This window comes from Prunus mume, linkage group LG4 (genome assembly GCF_029339155.1).
Source record: "Prunus mume cultivar Tortuosa linkage group LG4, ASM2933915v1, whole genome shotgun sequence".
Classification (NCBI taxonomy): domain Eukaryota; kingdom Viridiplantae; phylum Streptophyta; class Magnoliopsida; order Rosales; family Rosaceae; genus Prunus; species Prunus mume.
Window position 1 is genome coordinate 8,320,883 of NC_142701.1, and position 11,926 is coordinate 8,332,808.

General features: G+C 38.6%; 2 protein-coding genes across 2 annotated transcripts; one reads left to right on the forward strand and one right to left on the reverse strand.

Annotated features, from left to right (window-relative positions):
* The first annotated feature begins 2,575 nt into the window (after positions 1 to 2,575).
* LOC103328219 (heat shock 70 kDa protein) lies at positions 2,576 to 5,128 on the forward strand. Its single transcript, XM_089049528.1, has one exon. The coding sequence runs from the start codon at positions 2,995 to 2,997 to the stop codon at positions 4,957 to 4,959; it is 1,965 nt and encodes a 654-aa protein (XP_088905654.1). The 5' UTR covers positions 2,576 to 2,994; the 3' UTR covers positions 4,960 to 5,128.
* A 1,294-nt stretch (positions 5,129 to 6,422) lies between these two features.
* On the reverse strand, positions 6,423 to 8,250 carry LOC103328218 (Tetratricopeptide repeat (TPR)-like superfamily protein). Its single transcript, XM_008230610.3, has 2 exons — positions 8,091 to 8,250; positions 6,423 to 7,888 (listed from the first exon to the last, which is right to left on the reverse strand). Exon 2 carries the CDS (start codon positions 7,811 to 7,813, stop codon positions 6,617 to 6,619), a length of 1,197 nt encoding a protein of 398 aa, XP_008228832.2. The 5' UTR covers positions 7,814 to 7,888; positions 8,091 to 8,250; the 3' UTR covers positions 6,423 to 6,616.
* Between the last annotated feature and the right edge of the window lie 3,676 nt (positions 8,251 to 11,926).

Consider the following 11,926-nt stretch of genomic DNA (forward strand, 5'->3'; position numbering starts at 1 on the left):
ATTATTCTATTATATCTTAAAAGTACACCATTACTATATAATCTGAAATGCAGTACAGAAGTTCAAACCCCTCCCCTCTGTCTCACTTCTCATACTCTTCAACTCCCTAGTTCAAACACTAACATGTAAATTGTAAATTAAAATGTAATATGAAATGATAATAATAAAAACTTATTTCTAGTTTGTTTAATTGTTTTTTGTTTTCATAATTATACATTCTTAGGTTGTTAATTATGACTTGTGAATAGAATATACAAAAGAGAATACCTGTATAAAAACAAAGGTATTTTAGAATACCTCATTTTGAACGTGTGTTGTGTGTTGTGTGTTGTTGTTGTTGCCATTTTGGGTTTTGCAGAGAATGTGGTACCAACCTTCGAACCCAAGACCACTAGGAGTTAGTGCAAGCACTTAACCACAAGGGCAGGTTGAAGGCCAGTGTTGAGACTCGTCAAACAAATGGCTTTATAGGGGAATCCAACACATTTCAACCATTTGATTTAGGCCACGTAATATAATTATTGTATTATCAAGAAAACATAGGGCTCAAATGCTAATTGGTTAGTGATTAATTATAGTTTGGTAATCAAGCACACGGTATCTAAACTACGAGGAGGGAGATTCGAACTTGGATGCAGAGTGGGAAACGCATTTACTTTAGCCAACTTGGCTAAGCCCATGTATGTTAATTTGGTAATTTTTTATAAGAAATATCCTTGAAGGTTGGCCTAAAAAATGAATGATCCATATTATGAGACTATATCTTGCAGTGGATTCAAGCGAGTGCATAACGTTGCATAAATTCACTAACCGATTAGCACTTGAACACCTCTCTACCAATAAATAGGTAGTTTTGTTTCCTTTTTTCAACTGGCATATATAACACTGGCGTCTTTGATGAATAAATTATCTAAGTCTACTATCGGCAAGGGATAGACTTGTCCTTGAGGAACATTATTGAGCTTGGGTGTCCAAATACAACGTTTGGGTGCAAATAGATCAGCATTATTGAAAGCCAATTACCCCAAACGTGTTGGACACCTTCAAATCCCATATCTCATTTGGAAAATTGGTATTGAATTGGACACCATGTAAGGAAGCATCCACAGTCCTCTGGACAAACCCAAAAACAGAGGGAATCTGCTTGTATCAATTTCTCCAGAAGTTTCTGGTTGCTTCTTTCTTTGGGTCAGCCCGTCAAGTTTGCTTAGTACAGACGGGGGTGACATGCATTCACGCAAGTGTACTTTTGTTTTTTGTTTACAGAAAAAGCAGAATTTCTTTAGAACATGAGCAAATACAAGTGATTTATGGTAACACATCCCAAACAAAGGTTATTACATACAATAAATCTGGAAAATTAAATCTAGTAAGACAGGGTGGAAAAACATGACAAGAGCAAGCCTAGCTCATTCAGAATTGAAAGATAAAGAATTAAGAAGACTTCTTGCAACACCAGTGTTCCAAAAGAGATTTTAACGCAAGTGTACTTCATTGTGGAGTTTACATGCATTTAAAACATTAACATGTATGAGCAAATTGTAAATTAAAATGTAATACGAAATTAAAAAAAAAAAATTTCTCTCAAAAAGAATAAAAAAAAACCTTCTTTCTTGAGAATAGGTGAAGAGAAAACATTGAAAACAAAGGTATTTTAGAATACCTCATTTTATATAAGGCCCTCACTATAGAATGACACATTGTTGTTGCTAGTTTGGGGTTTGTAAACAACAATGTTGAAGTACCAACCTTCGAACCCAAGACCACCGGTAGTTAGTGCAGACGCACTCAACCACAAGGGCAGGTCGAAGGCTCGTGATGAAACTAGTCAAACAACCAATTTATAGGAGATTCCAACCCATTTCAACAATTTGAGTTTGGGCTGGATATTACTATTTTATTACTGAGGAAAAATAGGGCTCATATGCTAATGGATTAGCGAGTAATTATAGTTTGGTAATTAAGTACAGTCATGTGAAATAGCTTGTTCATGTGTTATAATATAAATGAATATTTATTGACATAATACTTATAAGTTGGAACCATGTTGTCTATCCATATCATACTATGTCACTATATTCTAGTATTATACAATAATTCCTCCCAATTGGTAATTTAATACGCCTCTAACTACTCGTTTGAACCCACTTTACACTGACATCTCATGATCAGAATCGTTCATGTTTTATGTCCTCATTCAAGGAACATCTTTGCAAAAATTAGCCAAAGAAAAAAATCGGACTATTTGACTATTATCGTGACTATTTTAATTGTTTGCAAGAAATATGAAAAATCACTTGTTTATATGAACACATTTAGATGATTAAATTTTGTTTAATTTGGCTAATTTTTTGCAAGAGTGATTCTTTAATGTTATCCTAAAGAAAGAAATGATCTTGATCATGAGATGATATCTTAGAATGGGTCTAAATGAGTGGTTAGCGTCATATAAATTCACTAATCAATTAGCGCTACAGCGTCTCTCTACCGATAAATAAGTAGCATTTATCTTGTATTCTTTTTTCACTTGTATTTCTTTTTTCAATTGGAACACGTAAAGAGATCAAACGTGTTTGATTAGCCCAACTTCACTCACCTTCAAACCCCAAAATCAAAATTTGGAAATTGGTATTGTATTTGGACACCATTGTGTGGAAGCATCCACAACCCTCTGGATTCGTCCAAATAAAAATAAAAAAATCCACAACCCTCTGGACAAAACCCAAAAAGAGGAGGCTGCTTATATCAATTTCTCCAGAACTCTCTGGTTGCTTCTTTCTTCTTCTACTCACCTCTCCAAATTTCTTTCCACCGCCTTCATAGACCAATGTCTATATATACACTTTCATATCACATCCAAAGACCAACAAGCAATCAATCAACAACAGGAAAGTGCACACAACATAACCTTAAAAAAATCTCAAACCATCCCTATTCTTGAGCTCTTTCAATTTCTGTTTCATTCATATAGTTTCTTGCTGAGTTTTGTCATCTATGGCTTCAAAGACAGAAGGCAAGGCCATTGGCATCGACCTCGGCACCACCTACAGCTGCGTGGGAGTGTGGCAAAACGACCGTGTTGAGATCATAGCCAATGACCAAGGCAACAGAACCACCCCTTCCTATGTTGCTTTCACTGATACAGAGCGTTTGATCGGCGATGCAGCCAAAAACCAGGTTGCCATGAACCCCCAAAACACCGTTTTCGACGCCAAGAGGCTCATCGGCCGGCGATTCTCCGACCCATCTGTCCAGAGCGACATGAAGCACTGGCCTTTCAAGGTCGTTCCCGGTCCTGGGGACAAACCCATGATTGTCGTTCAATACAAAGGCGAAGAGAAGCAGTTTGCAGCCGAAGAGATATCGTCCATGGTGCTGACCAAGATGAGGGAAATTGCTGAGGCTTATTTGGGTCAGTCAGTCAACAACGCTGTGGTCACTGTGCCTGCTTACTTCAATGACTCGCAGAGGCAGGCTACGAAGGACGCGGGCGTCATTGCTGGCCTGAATGTGATGAGAATTATCAACGAGCCAACTGCTGCTGCCATTGCTTATGGTCTTGACAAGAAAGGGTCGAGGGCTGGTGAGAAGAATATTCTTATTTTTGATCTTGGTGGTGGCACTTTTGATGTTTCTTTGCTCACAATTGAGGAAGGGATCTTTGAAGTGAAGGCCACTGCTGGGGACACTCATCTTGGTGGTGAGGATTTTGACAATAGGCTTGTTAATCACTTTGTGCAAGAGTTCAAGAGAAAACACAAGAAGGATATTAGTGGCAATGCCAGAGCTTTGAGGAGGTTGAGGACTGCGTGTGAGAGGGCGAAAAGGACTCTGTCTTCAACCGCACAGACCACAATTGAGATCGATTCGCTTTACGAAGGTATTGATTTCTATTCCACAATTACAAGAGCAAGATTTGAAGAGTTGAACATGGACTTGTTTAGGAAGTGTATGGAACCTGTGGAGAAGTGTTTGAGGGATTCAAAAGTCGATAAGAGTCGGGTGGATGAAGTTGTTCTGGTTGGTGGGTCGACGAGGATTCCTAAAGTTCAGCAGCTTTTGCAAGATTTCTTCAATGGCAAGGAATTGTGCAAGAGCATAAACCCTGATGAGGCTGTTGCTTATGGTGCTGCTGTTCAAGCTGCAATTTTGACTGGTGAAGGGAATGAGAAGGTTCAAGACTTGCTACTTCTTGATGTTACGCCTCTCAGCCTTGGTCTTGAGACTGCTGGTGGTGTCATGACTGTCTTGATTCCGAGGAACACCACTATACCTACCAAGAAGGAGCAGATCTTCTCTACTTACTCTGACAACCAGCCGGGAGTATTAATTCAGGTGTATGAAGGAGAGAGGGCTCGAACCAAGGACAACAATCTTCTTGGAAAATTCGAACTCACAGGCATTCCTCCGGCCCCTAGAGGTGTTCCTCAAATCAATGTGTGCTTTGACATTGATGCAAATGGCATCTTAAATGTGTCTGCTGAAGACAAGACTGCTGGAGTGAAGAACAAGATCACTATCACCAATGACAAGGGAAGGCTGAGCAAGGAGGAGATTGAGAGATTGGTGCAGGAGGCAGAGAGGTACAAGGCTGAAGATGAGGAGGTGAAGAAGAAGGTGGATGCCAAGAACTCGCTTGAGAACTACGCATACAACATGAGGAACACTGTAAAGGATGAGAAGATTGCTGGAAAACTGGACCCTGCAGACAAGCAGAAGATTGAGAAGGCCATTGATGAGGCGATTGAATGGCTTGACAGGAACCAGTTGGCTGAAGTTGAAGAATTTGAGGACAAACAAAAGGAACTGGAGGGCTTGTGCAATCCAATTATTGCTAAAATGTATCAAGGTGCTGGTGGTGATGTGCCAATGGGCGGTGCTCAGATGCCCGGTGGCGGATTTGGCAACGCTAGCTCTGACGGAGCAGGAGCTGGGCCTAAGATTGAAGAGGTAGACTAAGCTAGAATAGGTTTCTTTTTGGATGTTCTGCTTTTGAACTCTGCTCTTGTTCTACTGTTTTCTCTTGAGTGATGCTTGAATAATAGGTAGAGGTAGGAACCATGCGACGATGTGATGTATATTTCAGTGTTTTTGTGTAATTAAATAAAAAACTTTATTCTGTTCTTCATCTACAAATATCATTCAAATCTCAGTGATTCTGTTTCAAAAGGAATTCATTCTAATTCTTCTCACCTGTAACTTATATCAATCAAATCAAGTTTTAAGCTCCAAACAACTGTATAATCTTCTGTCAGCATTGTTTGCAAAATCGGGTTAAGGAATAAAAGATTTAAGACCTAACCACAAGAACACAAGGTAAAAAATTCAAATACAAAGCCAAAATCAATCAATAGCAAGCACCGGATAGACAAATCAATTTCAGAAGCAAGACCAAGCTGAAGCCAATCATCAATGTACTTCTAGAAACATAACAAATAGGTTTAACCTGAAAAGGGAACAACCATCAGGCAGAGGTAGGCTGCAACAAACTGGCAAAACTGGGATCTACGCAAGACACCAATGGAAAAATAATGGACCAACTGCAACATTAAGCCAAGAAACCAATCCGCATGCTACAATTCCAGAATTAGGCAAAACCATAATAGATACAATTGGCCCCAGTTGCTGTTAATTATGTCTCCAGAAGTCAACAAAAATTAGGACAGAAATTTGAATCATTTCAAATGAATAAGGAAACTGATATTTCTTTAGTCAATTTATCAAATCAAACAGTTAGTTCTGCAGTCCAACTAGTATAACGAAATCTGCAGGTGGAGGATGAATTTTGGGAACAATGTTACAGAGGTCGCATGGTATTCTGGATTTGGTTCGAAGCAACAAGCATCTGCATAGCCCAAAGATGAGCAATAGTAATTTCACATAAATGTCAAGGCTCCGTTACCATGTCCATAGGATCTCCTTCTAATAGTTTTGGTGCCCTGCAGTTGCATGATAAAAGTGTTTTTCAGCAGTGTAACCCTTCCCAAGGCCTCACAGCTAGGAAACCTTGTCTGCCCGCATTTGAGACTTCAGCAGAGTTTGGGGAGTTGCATCACAAACCACGTACCTCAAAAATCAATAATAGACTGTAGTTCAAATCTATAACAGAGTGCTCCAACGATGAGCACAATTATGAACTCATAATGAAGTCCAAAAGAATAACAAAAGATTTCTTTGTTCCATATCTAACTTATACAGTGAAGTCATAATCACACTCAATACACCAAACTACCACAGAAGGCTGATTCCAGTGTATAAGCTTTCAATCAAATTACACTCAATACACATCAAGATATGAAATAAAAACCAAACTGAACAACCATCAAAGTCTGATTCTTTAAAAGGAACGTATTGTCATATAGATGATTTGGGAATCTTATAATGAAGAGGAGAAATTAGAAAACGCAATGCCAGCATGCCTCTGTAGTCAATAAAATATAATGATCATCACTATTTCCAAACTCATAAAACATCCAAAGAAGTGGATAATTCTTTTCAAATCAAGTTACATCTATCAAAAACTGAATCTTATCCTAAAAACTCCAAACTCATTCAACAATGTGTGACACACTAGAATCCATAAGCCCAAATGAGAAGGGTGTGAAACTACCTATAATCAAATCCTCGTAGATGATGAATCAAAATCATCAGGAGCAACCCTGGCAATCCAGCTATTCAGTGTCCTCTTAATATCAGAATGATTAACGTAAGCCAACTCGTACATACTACACAAATTCACCACAACGGTTTCATTCAATGCCACCGTAGGCACTCTTTCCAGGGCATTCTCCAACACTTTGATCGAATCTGACAGGTCCCGCAAGTACATCAAGCAAAGTGCCTTATTGTTGATGGCCACGATGTCGTTATGCTCCCTCTCAATGCACTCCTCATACTCCCTCACTGCAGACACATAGTCCTTCCCCACCATGTACACCAAGGCCTTGTTCCTACTTACTATGTTCTTAAACTCGTTGCTCGCCTCATCCTCATTCTCCACCAATCCTTGGACCACGTTGAAGGAGCTCTTAGCTCCTTCTAAGTCTCCCATTTGCATCTGAATGTACCCTAGTTTCGACACCAATACTGGATCTGTGTAATCACGGTTAAGCAAGTCATTGATCAAGCTCAAGCACACAGATACCTCCTTGTTGCTCAAATGGACCCCAATTATACCATTCATTACAAACACCTCCCTTCTCTTCCACACAGAGACACTCCCATTTTTTTGTGTTTCTTTTATTTTGCTCCGTACAAAATCTAACAAGCAGTAGAGCCGGTCCAGACCATCTTGTCGCTGGCCCAACTTGATGGGCATTAAGGCATAAAGCCACCGGAGGGAGAAGGGTACCATGGACCCAACCCGGTTTGGGTACACTTTTGGATACGACTCGTACTGGTAGCGAGAGCTGTCGAGGTCCTCTAAGGAATCGATCTCGGCAGCGGCTTCGGGGAACCTGCGTAGTTTAGTCAAGGCAAGCACGTTGTAGGTGAAATAAACGAGGTGGTCGTGGGGTTTGTGGAGGAGAGATTGGGCTCGAGCCCGGGCCACCTTGTCGAGGATGGAGCGCCATGAGCCGCGCGTGGCAAGGTCCTGGAGGGAGGCGAGCTCATGGGCCACGTCATTGAGGGAACCGAACTGGTCCGTCAATGGATCGTTGGAGAGGGTTAGGGTTTCCAGGTCAGTCGTTACGGTTTGGGGATCAGGTGTCTCGGTGGTTACGGTTTGGGAATCAGGTGTTTCGGTGGTTACGGTTTGGGGATGAGGTGTTTCGGTGGTTACGGTTTGGGAATCAGGTGTATCGGAATCCATACTTTTTACCCGTAGGATTTGATTGGAGTTCTAGGAAGGGACTGGTTTGTTGGCTTCCCTTGGAAATGGTATCCCCTGCATGTAAGGTTCAAATAAATCAATTAGGTAAGAAAAATCAGAAAATCATGCCCAAAAAACTCAGATCGAATGCCACAAACTCAGATTGAAAACCCAGAAAATTCAAATTCAAGAAAATCCTAGCTGAATTGATAGAAGGGAATAGAGAATAAAGTGAGAGAAGCAAAGAGAGGAGAGAAACAAAAACAAAAAAAATTACCTGAGCTTTCAGCCTTCAGCTAATATGGGGGAGAAGAAGAGCTTTAGCTACCTGACCTGAACCAGAACCAGAACGAACGCTGAAGAAGAACGCTTGCCAGCTCAAGACGACGTCGTTAGTTTAGGTTGGTGGTGGTGGGCATTGCTAAGTTTTTTTTTTTTTTGAGATTTTCTATTTAAACACACTTCTCTTAGTTCAAGTTCACCCCAATTTTAATTTAAATTTTCACAATTTCTAAGAAAACCCCACTATCTTCCAAACTACCCTTAAATACACCCCAAACTAAAAAAATAAAAACTAAAAGAGATTTTCTATTTAAATCCCACAATTTTCTTTGTTCTCAGCAAAAAAAAACACAAACAAATGAAACCCCAAATCTGAAATTTAATATTTCCTAGAGAAAGAAAACAACTTTACCTTTCTCCAAGAACTGTAACTGGAATTCTAACACTTGGGTATTGTTGAGTTGAGAGAGAGAGAGAGAGAGAGAGTTTGTAAACAGGAAGTTGGAAGAAGGTTTTTAAAACTTAATATAAAGAGTGGTGGGGTGTGCGGGGGTGTGTGTATAGATGTACTAGGGTTAATTATTAAGTTGGATGACCTTTTTTGTCTTTTTATACAATAATAAAATTTACAGCTTAATGATTTAAGTATTGGGGTGAACAAAGAGAAGTTTTAAATAGAAAATCTCTTTTTTTTTTTGGCGTTTCAATGAAGAAATTATCTGACAAAAACAAAAAGGGAAAATTACATTTTACCCCTCCAAATTTGCACTCATTGTCAATTTAGGGGAGTGTATTCCATTGAGATTTTAACATATTGTAATTACATGATTTTAATGTAATGGATTTCAACCGGATTTGTAATTATATGATTTTATTTATGATTTTAATAGATTGCAATTACATGATTTTACTCATATTTTATTAACTTAGGATTTTACTTATGATTTTAATAGATTACAATTGTATGATTTTACTTTATATTTCTATGGGAGCATTTTGCTCACCACATTAACCAAATGTGTATGCTCACCACCACCCTTAAAAGGTGGCTGCCTCATCCTTCTCAGAATCTCTTCTTCTGCAACACACTAGTACTAGTAACCAACCATCCACACCAATCAAAAATCAAATAGGCAAGCTTTGAGCTTTGAAATTGGGAGTAAGACTAAGAGCAAGAAATTCCGTATTTTCTTTTGTTAGATTTTGATTGATTCATAATTGGTGGTTTATTGGATTTGGAAGATTTTAGTTTTGGGTTTAGGGGTAGCCAAATCATATGGAGGAAGATGAGATGGATTAGTTGTTTGAAGGGATGATGTTGTTTACCCCTGACAATACCAATAATAATCACTATGTCATCTTAAGAAAAGTGGTGGTTGTTTTTATGGGGGAAAAAATGGTGGTTTACAATGAGGAAGAGAGGAGAGTGTAGGAAAGAAAAGAAAGAGGGTTCAGGGGAGGGAGGAGGAAAGAAAGAAAAAAAAAAAAAAAAAGGAAGAGGGAAATGAGGAAAAAGGGGGAGTGTGCTGTGATGTGGGCCCTTTATTGTTTCTCTTATGATTTTTTTTTATTTTTTTTTATAGTAAAAAGCATGAAAAAATAGTGGGGAAAAAAAAGTATGAGAGCATATATGAGAATCATGCATAGGAGGGTGTGATTTGTTATGTGGTTTGGTATGTATATTACCCACTCAAAAATCTCACACAATACACCATATAATGAAATACATTAAAATCAGTAAGTATTTGAATACCACAATAATTTTTCTTAATTTTTAAAAGTCATAATTGAATACTACCAGACTTGTGCTGATTATTTAAAAATCTTAATTGAATACCACTAGACTTTTATTGATTACTTAAAATTCCTAATTGAATACTCCTGTACTTTTAAGCTTCAAAATAATCTATTAAAATCACAATTGAATACACCCTCCTTAATTCCTCATTGTCAACCATGCATGTATAAACCAACAAATTCTAGCACCTCACTTCTCCCTGGCTACTATTTCAGGCCAGCCTCCGGCCAAACACCATAAGGAATGTTCTCCGGTTGGCCAACTTCGACGATTGTGACCAACTACCATCTAAATGCGGTGATTGCCGCAGTCAACCTCCAACTCCAACCACCATTTAGTTATTGACAAACAGTATAACTAACTAATACACTAAAATGACTCTTGTGACTAAATTGACTTTTAATAATATTTGTACTTAAAATGTAAGGTCAATTTTTACAAAGATTCATTTTTAGTCAAATTAACACTCGATTTGACCCAAAACACTTGTGGCCTCAAAATCTGCATAAATAGAGTCGATCAAAAATTGAATAGCTCATCTCTCAAATAGCTCCAATTCACACTCAATGAGTTCTCTTAATCAAATGTTCTAGACTAGACAAGAAATTTCAAATTCCAGTATCTCATCTCTCAGATAACAAAAGACTTATGTGGATTCATCGTCTTTGTAACATGAGTTTTCATTTTAAGAGCAAGGCCCCAAGTCCCCATGGTACCCATGTGTGTGACTTTTTCCCTTGCCCTTTCTAACTTTGACCAAAAAAAAAAAAAAAATTATGTCATGTGCTAAGCTTGACAAACACAACCATTGTGTAAAAATATTCCTCCACTCCACAGCAAAATGGCAGGGTTTCGGAATGTGCCTATATAATTGCTCCTCTTTGACGCTACCATTTTCTGAGTTCCTTTTACAGCTGGTGCTTGTGCCACTCTTTTAAGATTCTCTCAAAAGCTAGAAACTACCATCCCTGAGGCCTAAATCTTTTAACAGTTTGTCCCTATCCTATCAACCCAAGATCCCTAATCCCTCTCCCAATACGAAAAATGAAGGGAATGAAATTACTTGCATGGTTTTTGTTCATCTCATGCTCTCATGCCCTATCAAGCTTGGCTCTCAAAGGCTTCTTCAAGTTAGAATATGATCAAAAAGGTGCTAACCTCTCAAGGCCTATTGACAAGGACAAGACCTTCATGGTAAGAATTCCTTTATATTTACAAATGATTTAGTTTTTTGTTGCGCTGAATGTACATTTTATAGTAGTGAGGCATACAGGTGTAGACCGCGCGGTCAAGCTATGTGGAGAAAAATATGAAATGGATGAGCCAAGGAAGATCCAAAAAGGGAAAGGGGGAGTTTATGGGGGTGCAAATATTGCTCATAAGCCACGCCCAAATGAGAGAAGTAGTGCACCATCATTGCTAGCAAGGCCCCAACAGCCCTTTCTCTTCACTAAAACCAGGTTGCAAGTAACCTTTGCTTTGATTCTTATTCTTCTCTTTCAATTGCTCTAACAAGTTTCCATTCGATCGGAAATTTGTATTGAATATGTAGCTTTGGTTTGTCAGTTGTGTGTTCTTCTCCCTTTTTCTTTGGTGTTTTACCTCTTCGTGGCTGATTTTGAGCTTTCCCTTTGAGTGTCCTTGGAAGATCCTTTGATACCTAGTCTTTTTATAGGATTATGACACCCTTACTTATAATTAAGATTGTAATTTGATGAGTGTTGACTTTTTTGTTGCTAAGTTTTCAGAAATTGCTTGTGAGCTTGTACCAGGATTATTGTGCTATTCTTGTACTTTCTCTTACTAAATTGGTTGTGCTTGTGGTGTGATTTATGTTTATGTACTCTCTCTCTCTCTCTCTCTCTCAGAATAATGGGCAATTATAAACAGGACTTCAACACATTTCCTTGTTGCAGAATTATCATCTTCCACCAATTTGGAAAGAAATGAGCTCCTCAAAGAAAAACCGAAGAATCAAAAAGATGTTAGAGGATCAATAGCCTGAAACATAAGTGTTGTTATGAGGTGTATAT

Excerpts from the sequence above, each read along its gene's own strand:
- LOC103328219 (XM_089049528.1), top strand. The coding sequence starts at position 2,995 with ATGGCTTCAAAGACAGAAGGCAAGGCCATTGGCATCGACCTCGGCACC.
- LOC103328218 (XM_008230610.3), bottom strand. The coding sequence starts at position 7,813 with ATGGATTCCGATACACCTGATTCCCAAACCGTAACCACCGAAACACCT.